Genomic DNA, 14441 nt, shown 5'->3' on the forward strand with positions numbered 1-14441 from the left:
TTGTTTTAAATTCTAAAATACTCATTGTTTATTTGTAACTCAAAATACCCAAATTTTAAAATAATTTTTCTTCTTACAATTTTAGTTACACAAGTTTTATTTATTTTAATTTTTTTTAGTATTTTAAAAAATTAATTTTTATGGTATTTTTAAAACTTCAAGTTCATTGAAAAAATAACTTTTAAGATAGAAATTTGATTATTTTATCAAATAGTTACATTTTTTATGATTTTGTTCAAATTAAATACAATTCTCTATTTCATTAAATTATCATTTCATTATTTTTACTCATATTTTATTTTTATTTTTGTTTAATATTTATGTAATTATGATATATTTTAAATATTTGATAATGAAAAAATTGTGTATCCATAAGATCATTAATAATATTACGTTTATTTTATTTTTTTTATAAAAAAACATAATTATTGTATAGAATAGTAAATAAATTGATGTAGTCGCGACATTACTTGAGATTTAAAATGCAAATGAAAATTAAGTATAAAAATACAAATGAAAATGAATATGTGAATAATAAAGTTGTATTTGTCTTATTTTTCCCTGCTATATTAAAAAATAGGGTTAAATATGTTTTTCATCCCTTAATTATTATACGATTTTGGGTTTAGTCCTCACTCGAAAATTTTTGTTCCTTTTAGTCTTTTTAGTTTTAAAACTCGTATTTTTAATCCTTAAAAAGTAACTGTGTTACATTTCCTTGTGAGGTGGTTAACGGCAAGTCAGTTTGAGACCATTTGTGTGTACGTTGCTTTTATTTTTTGAAATCAGATTTAAGTGACATGCCACATATGTTTTCATTTATGAAATTAGATTAGGGCTTTTTTATGTTTGAAAATAATTAGGGTTCTTAGCAAAATTCAAAAGTCCTGACAACAACATCAACACCCATCTCTCCCTCTCCCACCAAACAGCAAACTCATCAGGTTCATATACTAAAAAAGGCACAAGTTCAAATTCTGAATACATCAATTCAACCCACGACTCAATTTCTGCCCCTTCTTAATTCCCTCGCTATTCAATTACTTCCATGGTCATCACCATGAGTCCACCATGGACAACTCCTAGAAAAGGGTAATCACAATGATCTCCCTACACTAATCTTCTTCACTAAATCAAAATCACCACGAAAATCTGTAGAAGAAAATTCAATCGAATGCAAAGAAACCATAAAACCCCAAATTACACTTGCGAAATCGCACGTCATCATCTTCTTCGCACCTGAATAGCAAATTCTAGAAATCAACAATCCAAATCGTGAAACCCTAACTCGCAAGACATCTTCCTTCTTTGCGCCACTATTCAGAGAATCTCCTTCGTCTTGATCGCGCCATGGAAGCATTAAACGCCTCCCTCATCTCCTTCAACCTTTGTCCAAGCCATTACGCCTGCAGCAACCTGCACGAAGCAACCTCCATCTCTCGACACTTCTTTGTCTTCTCCGTTCAACTTCGTGCAAATCGCGCCTGTCTTCAATCAACCACTTTTACCCGAACCTGTCTTCAATCATTTATGAAATCAGATTAGGGGTTTTTATGTTTTAAAATAATTAGGGTTCTTAGCAAAAAGAGTAATAAAAAAAAACGTGACACAAAGTTAGCAGGGAAAGCGACATCTAATGTGGCTCGCCGTTAGCCACTTCATAGGACTAACGTCGTTGATTTTTAGGGACTAAAAATACAAGTTGATTTTTAGGGACTAAAAATACAAGTTGATTTTTAGGGACTAAAAATACAAGTTTTAAAACTAAAACGACTAAAAGAAACAAAAGTTTGGAGTAGGGACTAAACTCAAAATCGTGTGAAGAACGAAAAACATATTTAATCCTAAAAAATATTTATTTAATATTTTTTATTTAAATTAAGTTTTAGAAAACCTTTCAATATTAAAAAAATATAAATATAACTAATTATTATTTAAATTTAATTATTTAAATTTAAAAAGTCAAAATTAAGATATCACTGATATTTCACATTTTACATTCTTTTACTCTAAATAAAATATATCCACAGAATACATCCATAAAATAAATAACAAACTATTTTGAATAATAAATCTCATACGTCACTCTACTAACATGATCCCACTCAACATCTGGAGTTGGAAAAACTCCTATAATGACTCGAACTCCATTATTTGTTTTCAAAATTTCTAAGATGTGAGTCATTTGTTTTGAGGGATCTTCCGTTATATGTACTTCTCTCAATTCATTCAAAGAACAAAGTTCAGTTGGGAGATGATCTAATGGTTGACATCTCTGGATAAACACATTTTGAAGCTTCTGCATCGCACAATTGCCTAATCTCCACTTTCGAAGTTTTATATCTCTCATTTTAAACACTTCAAGTTGTGGGAAGCCACCATCGGCACAATTGAGGTCAAAGGAATCCTCCTGAAACAACCCTGTTCCCCGAAGTCTCAAAACTTTGAGTTTGGAGTGATTTGCGAGACTATTCATCCCCTCATCAGTAATCCAGTTAATCTGTGACAATGTTAACTCTGTAATGTTTGGGGGTAATATGAGCATAGAGGTTAAAAGATCTACAACATCACTAATTATTAAGATAGTTAAACAACTTAATTGTCCTAGGCTTTGAACCCGTTCTTGTAGCTTGTAACCCTGCCGGAAAGGGGACAAAATCAGTAATTTATTCAAATGATTTAATTGTTGTAGGTTCTCTAATAAATTGGGTAATTCACCTACGAAACCATGTTCCTCCCTCAACCTCAACCTCTTAATATTGGGGAATATTCCTTTCTTTATTAGAGATATTGCTTGCGTATTTGATACAAGAGAGATGGTTTGAAGATTCCACATCTTCTCATCTGGTTCTGAACATCTTCCTCGCAACTTGATAGGCCCTTGTGTATACAAGTGCCTTAAATGTTTCAGTTTCCAAATTTGACCAGGGAAAGACACTGGCATGAGATGGTCCCAACTACCCAGGTCTAAGGTTTGTAGATTCCAAAGGTTAAGTATCGAATCTGGAACAAATGTATCATAACTAGATAATATTTTCAAGTACCTTAAGTGGATGAAGTTCCCTAAGTTGGAAGGGATCTTGTTCCGGTCGTTAGGTCCAAACTCTAACACTCGAATCAATTTGAAGTCGTCCAAAAGCCATTTCCACTCTCTGCCACGAACCTTATAATGTGGCCCAAAGAAAAACAGGGAACGAATACATGAATGGTCATTACTGCTTGAAGAAATGTAGTGACCCATGTCTACGTGAATGGACAGTCTACGAGGTTTGGTAGGGAGTAGAATGTTATTGTTTGTGCAAACTTCAAACACTTTGTCCTCTTTGCTCTCTGATATGCAAAGATCTCGAAGAAGATCATGAACCTTACATGTCTCCAAACCTCTATTAAAATCCATTCTTGCTACCTGGACCAAACTGCGATCGATGAGCTCGTACAAGTAGTCTTCCGCAACATCATCTGGGTCTCTATTTCCTGTATCTTGTATAAAACCCTCAGCAACCCATTTTTGCAATAATGGCGTAACAGGTATTTCAAAGTCTTCAGGAAATAACCCAAGATAGAGAAAACATGGTTTTAGTCTCCTTGGCAAGTTGTCGTAGCTGAGTTTGAGAACTATATCCTTCACTTGGGTCTCATCTCGAGTCAGATACCAATTAACATGACCTACCACTTTAGACCATTCACGATCTGACTTTTCCTTCTTGGCTAGCAGCCCTGCTAAAACAACGATGGAGAGCGGCAAACCACGACAACTTTGAACCATTTGCTTTCCTAGAGGCTCCAAATCAGAAGGGCAGTTTTTACCCCTAAACGCTTTCCGGCAAAACAACTTCCAACTTTCTTTTTCACTAAGGAATTGAAGATGGTGAGGATCATCATCACCAGCATGCAAGGCCACCTCTTTCAAACGACTAGTGATCAATATTCTGCTGCCTCTGTTGTTGTCTGGAAAAGCATCTTGCACGTCATCCCAATCCTGCCTTTTCCACAAGTCATCTACCACCACAAGATACCTTTTCCTCTCCAAGTAGTTCCACACATGTTTCTTCAGTTCCTCCTTACTAAGGTCCTTAATGTCTCCTGCGCTTTTGTTGCCTCTTTTGTTGCCTCTACGTTGCTGTTCAAAATCTGGCATCAAATGCTTATGAAGGTCAATCAAAAGATCATGAACTCTACACTCATTTGAGACATAAACCCATGCATGACAATCGAAGTGGCTCATCACCTGGCTGCTATTATAGACCTTTCGGGCAAGGGTGGTCTTCCCCAATCCCCCCATGCCAACGACAGAGACAACTTCACGATTTGAACCACCTCCTAGGAGTCGCTTGACGACATCCTTGGAGTCGTGGACAAAGCCAACTACATTTTCTTCCTCCACGTCTCTTCTTAGCTTGTGCAGCAATTGCAACCTTTCCTTCTCCTCCTCTTCCACTGCGGATTGATCAGTGGTTTCTTTGAAAGCATCATATTTGTCCTTGTTGTCGCGTATCTCGTTGAGAGTGGTTTTGAGCTTGTCTATTTTGTGGGCTACGTGGCGGAGCAACCTTGCTTGGCCAAAGCCACGGAGCATCCTCCCCAGAATGGTTCTCCTCCTGTAAATGGAAACTTTGGCTACGAAAGTGTCGATGACATCCTCAGCTAAGTGGGCCACATCTCTGATTTGGTTCAATACAGTATGTTCCATTCCCTTCTTTCTCTTTGTGGTATTGAGTAGCTCTTTGATCATTTGAAGTTCGTACTGGAGGGACTGGACCCTGTCCTCCACGCCACACAGCAAGTTAGCTTCGCGTGAGGCAAGCTGGGCTAAGTGATCTAAAACAAAGGTAACTACACTCTCTGCCATTACAGCGTGCACGAGAGTGTAGATTTGGATCCGTGGTTGGATAGTGAGTTTGTGGTGGGTGATGGAAGAAGACTAAGAGGGAATTACTAAGGCAGCAGAAAAAGCAATAGAGTGTAGCTTGCAATCGCATAGAAAAGAATATTCAAATGTATATATAAAAAGTGGCTCCAATTGTAAAGAATATATATAGACTTTGGTTCAAGAACCTTCCTGCTATATGCATTGCACCTTCCTGCCATGTGCATTATTGCACCTTTTACCCATTTGATTTAGAATATTTATATTTATGACAGTACTGTGTTCAGTTTGTTTTCTCGGTATTAGATGGCACAGAATAATATATATGTAAGTGGCACCTTCGTGCATTGCACCTTCTATCCATTTGGCTTAGAATATTTATATTTAGAAAACTCACAACTTAAAATACAACTTAAATGTGTGAAGTGATGAGCACTCGTTACAAGCAAACAATAATTCTTTCGCTGGAGCACTCTCTCACACACTTGCACATCATGCTTCGCAAATTTATAATAGAAAACTTCACTGCACAACAATCATCACACGCCACTAGCTACTAAATTATCACAATAATACAAAAACTTAGTTGGCAACTTTCTGTACCCATTTGCCCACTTACTAACAAGGTAGGGCCATTTAAAGTTGCCAGCTAAGTTTCGACCCTCAGATTTTTAGCATTTCGTGGTTGGATAAACTTCTCTGTAAAAACTTGTGGATAAGAGAACAAGAATATCAAATGAATTGATCCTATCTTAATGGCTAAAATCAACTTATGCATTTAGGTTTTATAAAAGTTAAAAGAGATAGGTTCTGTGGAAATTAAGTTTGTAAGTTACTTTAGCTTATACCAGGAGTTCAATTAATTTTATTTTTTGTTTTCCCTTTTCCCTTTCTATTTGATAAGCCTTTCTATTTTATATGATGTAAGTATTAATATTTTCGGTTTGAATATTGAAGGATGTTGTTTACGGTGATAGTTTTCCTTGTTTTATGATACGTAATGTCTTAAATTGACTTATGTTTTGTTTCTTCTTCTTTACCAGGTTTTGATGCGTATTTTATATGATGTTGCCATCGGTAGACATTCTGCACACCGAATGGTATCTCTAAACATGTCTCCAAATAATATCTATTAACTTTTTCTTTTTTGAATTTTGTAATTCAGGATCATGTGCTTATAGAAATTAAGGATGGTGCATCTTTGATATCACCTTGTAGGGTTTTCTTCATCATCGATCAGGTATTGTTAACATTATTCTAATTATTCCTTTTAAATTAAATTAAATTATAGCTTCCCATGTGTAGAGAACATTTCCTTGGATTAAAATATCTATCTTTGGGAAAATCTAGGATTCAACTTGATGGCTTCATTCATTATTAGGTAGAATATAAACAGAAGTTCTTGTACTAATTTATGAAACAAAATATCTTTGTATTCTAAATTCTAAAGAAAAACATTCTGGTTGAATTAATTGAGATGCTTTTTTATAAGTTTCTTAGGCTTGTTTATAAGTTTTTTTTTTTAGTCAATTTTGATCTATTAAATTGTGACATATGGTTTATTATCTTTGTAAATTTTGTGTTTTATCCAATTTCGATTAATAGATGAATATATGTAGACAAGTAGTTACAAGCTCAACTTCATCTAATACTTCATTAACAATATACATTAGTTCTATGAGATTATATATATCTATTATTTCACAGATTAATCAACTATATTTTTCGTTATATGTGAGAATTCTTTTCACATCCAACAATATCATCATTTTAATGTTTTCATGACTTTCACATAAAATACTTCTCCTCATAGTTATCTATCAAATAACATGTAAAAAAAGAGGACACTTAAAAAACACGTCATCGATCTAATATAAATTAGGATGAAGGCTATGATCTTCACACAACTATGTATGAAGTTATATAATTTCATTTCCTGGTATGAAACATTTCCTATGAAAAAGTATACACGTTTATGGTCTCAAATAGTATTACCTTAAAATTGAAAGGAATGTTTTTACTATATACTTATAAAAAAAATATTATTTTCATAATGATTTCCATATTGCTACTAATTAATGTAGTAGGTGATAACAACCTCCCCATATTTTCAATGAAAGTTTATCACTTTGTATTATTAACATGTGAAAATAAATAATATTGAAAAATAATAATTACACCACTCAAATAATATAAAAAAATTAAATAAATGCAAACTCAATTGCAAAATATAAAAATTTTAAGTACTGAATATATAAAAGTAATTCAATAGATACATACTAAATTTGCAATATGATTTTGGTTCATATGAGTGGAAATCAGAAAAATTCACAAAACTAAAAAAGTCTTAAATTAAAATATTTACAAAAGTTTTATAAGTTAGAGTCGTCTTTTTAAAAAAAAATTAGTATAAGAAAAAAACATGTAATTAATTTCTAATTTCTTGCAAATTTAAATATTTTTAATTTATAAAATAACTGTATATGAACATTCTAATCAAATTAATATAATTTTTTTAAGAGATTTTAATATATTAAATCTCTGAATCATTATTTCATAAACAATAAAATGATAAACTAAAATGCAATTTCCATGTTTCCTTTTATTTTCCACATAATAAAAAAATAAAATCAAACATTCCATCCAAAAAACCAAAAATCAAAAACTGACTGCAAACTTGTAGAAAGAAAGACAAAATAAAAGACATAATGAACTGAAGGCAAATGAAACATGGAAGGCAAATGAGCTACTAACCATATTTAAGATACCTAATCATTCTCCCAAGGTGGAATATGTCCGGTGAAGACTTGAATCAGTTCTTGCGGTTTACAACCAAGAAAACATCGAGGAATAATCACTAATAGAAATTTTTACCTAAATTAGTAAATTAGTTTATAATAGATCGGAAAGCACTGATCAGAAAGTTAAAATACAATTGTATATATAATGATAGTAAAAACAAATTAAAAGAATATCCTCATAACAAAAGGTCCACCAGTTTGTAATTTGTAGACTATGCTTAGGTGGAGTGACAAATAAACTTTTTCATTGTTAATACATAATTCTGACATTTATCCATAATAAATATAAATAATCTTTAATTTTTTTAAATTCATCGTGTAGCTAAGCATTTATTTATTTCGTTTTCATTTTTATGTTTGTTTTTTGTTTTAAATTTTAAAATACTCATTGTTTAAAATACTCATTGCAAAAACCGGAATTTTGAAATACTTGTTCATCTTACAATTTTAATTACATAAATTTTATTTATTTTATGGTATTTTAAAAACTTCAAACATTAGTACAAAAACTGTGTATAACATCACGTGTAAAACGTCTCATAACAGAATAACCAAAGTAAAAATGATTGGTGACAGTTTTGTAAAAAAAATAGCCTTAATACATATAAACGTCGGACTCCACCAGATCAGACGTCAAATCCTCTGTCAGAAGGTGCAAAATCAGAGTTGAAAGGACACTTTTTCAGACATTAGACGTAAAACATAGAAGAGGTCAACCCCTAATACATTAGACGTCGAATCCCCCTCCTCATACGTCAATAAAGTACAAAAATACGTTAAAAGAAGCACCAAAATGGAATTTTTTAGCAATTAGACGTCGATGGTGGATCGGGGCGACGTCAAATGCCCTTTTAAATCCCTAAAACACACAGAACGTGAGCCTCACTTTCTTTCGTATTTTTGTTTGAGTTTTCGCTTCGTTCGCGTTTGTCATTGTTTTTGCAAGATATGTTTGATTGATTTTCTTCTAATTAATTTATTTTATACCAATTAACTTTAGTGCACCGATTAAATTTTGTTTGCACCCATTAATTTTGGTTTATGATGTAGTTTTGTGTGCAAATTGATGGATATTGAAAGCGGCATTGAGTGCCTAATCTCTATTGCTTGAAACTCATAATATGTATTATTTTCAGGTATGATAATATTGTAAAAATAAATTAAATTAAAAAAAACAAAATGGACCTCGATTTAGAAAGAGTTGATGGTTAAAATTAATGTCTGAGAGAGGAGATCCAACAATAAATTGACATCTCCTAATAAAATGTCGAATCTAGATTGAATGTTGAATATCGGAAATAAGACACGTTAATTTTTTTGCAGTGGTGAAATACATTAATCAATAACTAATAAGATGAAAATGTGATTATTTTACCACAACTTTAATTACATTTTTTTTTGTGATTTTTTTAAAATTAAATACAATTCTCAATCTCCTCAAATTAGCAATGAATACTTTTATCTATTTTTTATGGTTATTTTTATTTTTATTTTTGTTCAATTATTTATTTTTATTTTGATTTAATATTTATGTAATTATGATATATTTTTAATATTTGATAATGAAAAACGTGCATTCATCAAATCATTAATAATATTATGTTTATCATATTTTTATTTTTATATTTTTATCAAAAAATTAATTAATTTTAGAATAATATATAAATGGGTATATACATTACTTGAAAAGATGAAACAATATAAATATAAATAATTATTATTTAAATATAAAAACTCAAAATTAAAATATTATTAATATTTTATATGTTACATCGCAAAGTACATCCATAGGTAAATATTTAAGCATAAAACAATAATCCTAATCATCAAGAGGTAGTCCCTATAACAACTTCAACTCTATTATTTGTTTCTAAAATTTGTAAGATGTGCGCCATTTGTTCTGAGGGAGATTCCGTTATATTCACTTTTCTCAATTCATTCAAAAAAAATAGTTCAGTTGGGAGATTATCTAACAGTGGACATTTGTGGATAATCACATTTTGAAGCCTCCGCATTGCACCATTGCCTATTTCCCACTTTCGAAGTCGCATATATTTAATTTCCAACACTTCCAGCTGTGGGAAGCTGCCATCCATACAATTAAGGTCAATGGAATCCCCAGACTGAAGTATATTTCCCCAAAGTCTCAAAATTTTGAGTTTGGAGTGATTTCCCAGACTGTTCATCCCCTCATCAGTAATGCACTTAATACCTGACAACGATAACTCTGTAATGTTAGGGGGAAATATTACCTCAGAGGTTAGAAGGTCCAAAACATTACCAATCACTAAGATAGTCAGACAACTTAATTGTCCTAGGCTTTGAACCAGTTCTTGCGGCTTGTGACGTCCGATCAAAATCACTAATTTATTCAAATGCTTTAATTGTTGTAGGTTCGGTAATTCACCTTCACAACCATGAGCCTGCACGTCCAACCCCATATTCTTAATGTTGGGGAATGTTCCTTTCTTTATTAAAGATATTGCTTGCTTATTGAGTATAAGGGGAGAGATGGTTTGAAGATTCCACATCTTCTCATCTGATTCTGAACATCTTCCTCGCAACTCGATAGGACCTCCTGTATTCAAATGCCTTAAATGTTTGAGTTTCCACATTTGAACAGGGAATGACGTTATTGTACTCTTAAATATTTGAGTTTCCACATCTATGGTTTGTAGATTCCAAAGGTTAAGTATTGAATCTGGAACAAATGTACCAAACATTAAGTCTATTCTCAAGTACCTTAAGTGGATGAAGTTTCCTAAATTGGAAGGGATCTTGTGGCAACTGTTAGGTCCAAACTCTAACACTCGAACCAATTTGAAGTCGTCCAAAAGCCATTTCCACTCTCTGCCATGAACCTCATAATGTGGCCCAAAGAAAAACAGGGAACGAATACATGAATGGTCATTGTTGCTTGAAGAAATGTAATGACCTATGTCACTGTGAATGGAGAGTCTGCGAGGTTTGGTAGGGATTAGAATGTTATTGTTTGTGCAAACTTCAAACACTTTGTCCTCTTTGCTCTCTGATATGCAAAGATCTCGAAGAAGATCATGAACCTTACACATCTCTAAACCTCCATTAAATTTCACTCCTGTTACTTGGACCAAACTGCGATTGATGAGTTCATACAAGTAGTCTTCCGCAACATCATCTGGATCTCTATTTCCTGTATCTTGTATAAAACCCTCCGCAACCCATTTTTGCAATAATGGCGTAACAGGTATTTCAAAGTCTTCAGGAAATAACCCAAGATAGAGAAAACATGGTTTTAGTCTACTTGGCAAGTTGTCGTAACTGAGTTTGAGAACTATATCTTTCACCTGAGTCTCATCTCGAGTGAGATACCAATTAACATGATCCACCACTTTAGACCATTCTCTATGTGACTTTTCCTTGTTGGCTAGCAGCCCTGCTAAAACAATGATGGAGAGCGGCAAACCACGACAACTTTGAACCATTTGCTTTCCTAGAGGCTCCAAATCAGAAGGCAAGTTTTCACCTCTGAACACTTTCCTGCCAAACAACTCCCAACTTTCTTCTTCACTCAGGAATTGAAGATAGTGAGGAACATCATCACCAGCATGCAAGGCCACCTCTTTCAAACGACTAGTGATCAATATTATGCTGCCTTTGTTGTTGTCCGGAAAAGCATCTTGCACCTCATCCCAATCTTGTTTTTTCCACAGGTCATCTACCACCACAAGATACCTTTTCCACTCCAAGCAGTTTCGCACCAATTTCTTCAGTTCCTCGTTACTAAGGTCGTTAATGTCTCCTACGCTTTTCTTACCTCTTTTGTTGCCTCTACGTTGCTGTTCAAAATTTGGCATCAAATGCTTAAGAAGGTCAATCAAAAGATCATGAACTCTACACTCGTTTGAGACATAAACCCATGCACGACAATCGAAGTGGTTCTTCACCTGGCTGCTATTATAGACCTTTCGGGCAAGGGTGGTCTTCCCCAATCCCCCCATGCCAACGATAGAGACAACTTTACGAGTTGAACCACCTCCCACGAGTCTCTTGACGACATCCTTGGAGTCTTGGACAAAGCCAACCACATGTTCTTCCTCCACATCTCTTCTTAGCTTCTGTAGCGATTGCAACCTTTTCTTCTCCTCCTCCTCTTCTGCTTCTGCTGTGGATTGATTAGTGGTTTCTTTGAAAGCGTCATATTTGTCCTTGTTGTCGCGTATCTCATTGAGAGTGGTTTTGAGCTTGTCAATTTTGTCGGTTACGTTGTGGAGCAACCTTGCTTGGCCAAAGCCACAGAGCATCCTCCCCATAATGGTTCTCCTCTTGTAAATGGAAACTTTGGCTACGAAAGTGTCGATGACATCCTCAGCTAAGTGGGCCACATCTCTGATGTGGTTGAATACAGTATGTTCCATTCCCTTCTTTTTCTTTGTGGTATTGAGGAGCTCTTTGATCATCTGAAGTTCGTACTGGAGGGACTGGACTCTATCCTCCACGCCATACAGCAAGTTAACTTCGCGTGCGGCAAGCTGGGCTAAGTGATCTAAAACAAAGGTAACTACCCTTTCTGCCATTACAGCGTGGACGAGCGTGTTGATTTCGATCTGTGCTTGGATACTGGGTTTGTGGTTGGTGATGGAAGTAATAGGGATTTACTAAGGCACCAGAAAAAGCAATCCAGTATAGCTTTCAATCGCATAGAAAAGAATATCGAAATGCATACTTTGCAAAGTGGCTGCAATTAAGAATTTATAAAGACTTGGGTTGTGGTTTTATTGGTCCATTGACTGTGCGTCAACCATTACTACTTTTGAAGTAAACCTTCCCATTGAATGCATAATGTGAGTAGCGTAGCACCTTCCTGCCATATGCATTGTACCTTCTACGCATTGGGCCTAGAATATTCATATTGAGAAATGATATTTTTTCAAACACAAATTTTTTAAGACATTATTCTTCCTTATTTTTTATTTTTTTATCATCATTAGAAAAATAATATGTATTAAATGAATGTAAATATATGTTATTCTCATTATTCTTATATTTATGACAGTTCTGTGTGTTGTTTGGTGGTTATTAGATGGCATAGAATAATATATATGTAAGAGATTCATTTGTTTTATTTCGTCTTTATATATCAACGTTATCGCCCAACGTATTCAAACTGAATCCACGGCACTCCATCGCTTCTGATTGGATCAAATTGACTTAATATATATTCTAACAATTTCTAAACACTAATATCTCATATTCACTAAATAAAATAGAAGAACTTATTCATATACTAAATATGTCAATTACTTTATTTTGCTTAATTTGTAAGGTCAAACTAAATTCATTAAAAGGTTTAAACGAAAAATAAATACAAATTTTAATGAATTAGTTTTGTTTATTTAATTTTTACAAAATTTGTATGATTTTTTATATATATACATATAACTGTCGTTCTATAAAACAATTCCATTTATATACTCAACCAAACCTTTTCTCAATTCCAACTCTGATAATACAGTACAATTTTCTCTTCCAGTTTCAATTTTTTTTTACGCATATAAGTAATTGTTTTGCGTTATTTTTCTGAATTAGGGTTTTCTTCAAACAATTTTTACATTATTTTTGTTATTATTATATATCACTGTTCAATAAATAAAAATAATGTTTTTTTTTTAATTTAGCTTATACGCATAATGTTAAATCAACATGTTTGTCTTTTAAGTTATTGAATTTTAAACGGGTTAAATATGTTTTTGGTCCCTTAACTTTTAGTGAAAATTGGAATTAGTCCTTCTTCAAAATTTTGGCCTAATTTAGTCCCTAAACTTTAGAAATGTGTGAATTTAGTCCTTTTTAACTAAATTTTGTTAAGTTTATTTGATGTTTCAAGTGCGTTTCATGATAGCATTTGAGTTATTTACACTGTTTGACACATTTTTGCTTCAATGTTAACTGAAAAATGCGTTTGAAACATCAAATAAAGTTAACAAAATTTGGTTAAAAGGATTAAATTCACACATTTCTAAAGTTTGGGACTAAATTAGTCCAAAGTTTCGAAGAGGGACTAATTCCAATTTTCACCGAAAGTTAAGGGACCAAAAATATATTTAACCCTTTTAAACACTTTTCTCTAAATATACCAATGTCATGATTGAATTTAAGCTAAATGATATGGGCACAATTTATAATCAATAAGTTGAAAACGCAACTAGTATAATTATATGAAAAACAATAAATAATTTGTCTATGCGAATACATTCTTATTTTATATAAAAGAGTGTTGAAACATGCTAGAGTGGAAGAAACTTTCTATTAAATATTTATATAAAAATTATTTTTCATAATATATATAATACTATATGAAATAGTTGCCTTAATATTGTGACAGCAAAAAATAACATCACTAATGTAAATTAAACGAGTTCTTTAATTACCCGTATAGATGTCACTTTTAGTTGTCAATCATTTGAAGAGTTTACTAGAATTAGTTTCATCTAGTAATTATGTGACAGTTCTTAACCTTTTGACATAAGTTCTTATGTACTACAATAATTAATGATCTTAAACAAATATTTTAAGAATTTTCAAAATCTTTATATATATATATATATATATATATATATATATATATATATAAATTTTTGAAATGCTAAATATATAAAATATATTAAATGTGAAATATTAGTTGAGAAATGCATTTGAAATAAATTTAATAAAATTTAGTTAAAAGAATTAAATCTTCATATTTATAAAGTTACGAAAAAAATTTGTTTAAATTTTTGAAAATAGACTAATTT

General features: G+C 32.5%; 2 protein-coding genes across 2 annotated transcripts; both read right to left on the reverse strand.

The window, feature by feature from the left end:
- Positions 1–1959: 1959 nt before the first annotated feature.
- Positions 1960–5030, reverse strand: LOC148201942 (putative disease resistance RPP13-like protein 3). The gene has a single exon (XM_088108459.1). It carries the CDS (start codon positions 4847–4849, stop codon positions 2057–2059), a length of 2793 nt encoding a protein of 930 aa, XP_087964585.1. The 5' UTR covers positions 4850–5030; the 3' UTR covers positions 1960–2056.
- A 5037-nt stretch (positions 5031–10067) lies between these two features.
- LOC148201943 (disease resistance protein RPP13-like) lies at positions 10068–12350 on the reverse strand. The gene is made up of 2 exons (XM_088108786.1): positions 10411–12350; positions 10068–10246 (listed from the first exon to the last, which is right to left on the reverse strand). Exons 1-2 carry the CDS (start codon positions 12222–12224, stop codon positions 10204–10206), a joined length of 1857 nt encoding a protein of 618 aa, XP_087964912.1. The 5' UTR covers positions 12225–12350; the 3' UTR covers positions 10068–10203.
- Between the last annotated feature and the right edge of the window lie 2091 nt (positions 12351–14441).

Source organism: Vigna umbellata, chromosome 3 (genome assembly GCF_029865625.1).
Source record: "Vigna umbellata cultivar VRB3 chromosome 3, Vumbellata_1.0, whole genome shotgun sequence".
Classification (NCBI taxonomy): Eukaryota; Viridiplantae; Streptophyta; class Magnoliopsida; order Fabales; family Fabaceae; genus Vigna; species Vigna umbellata.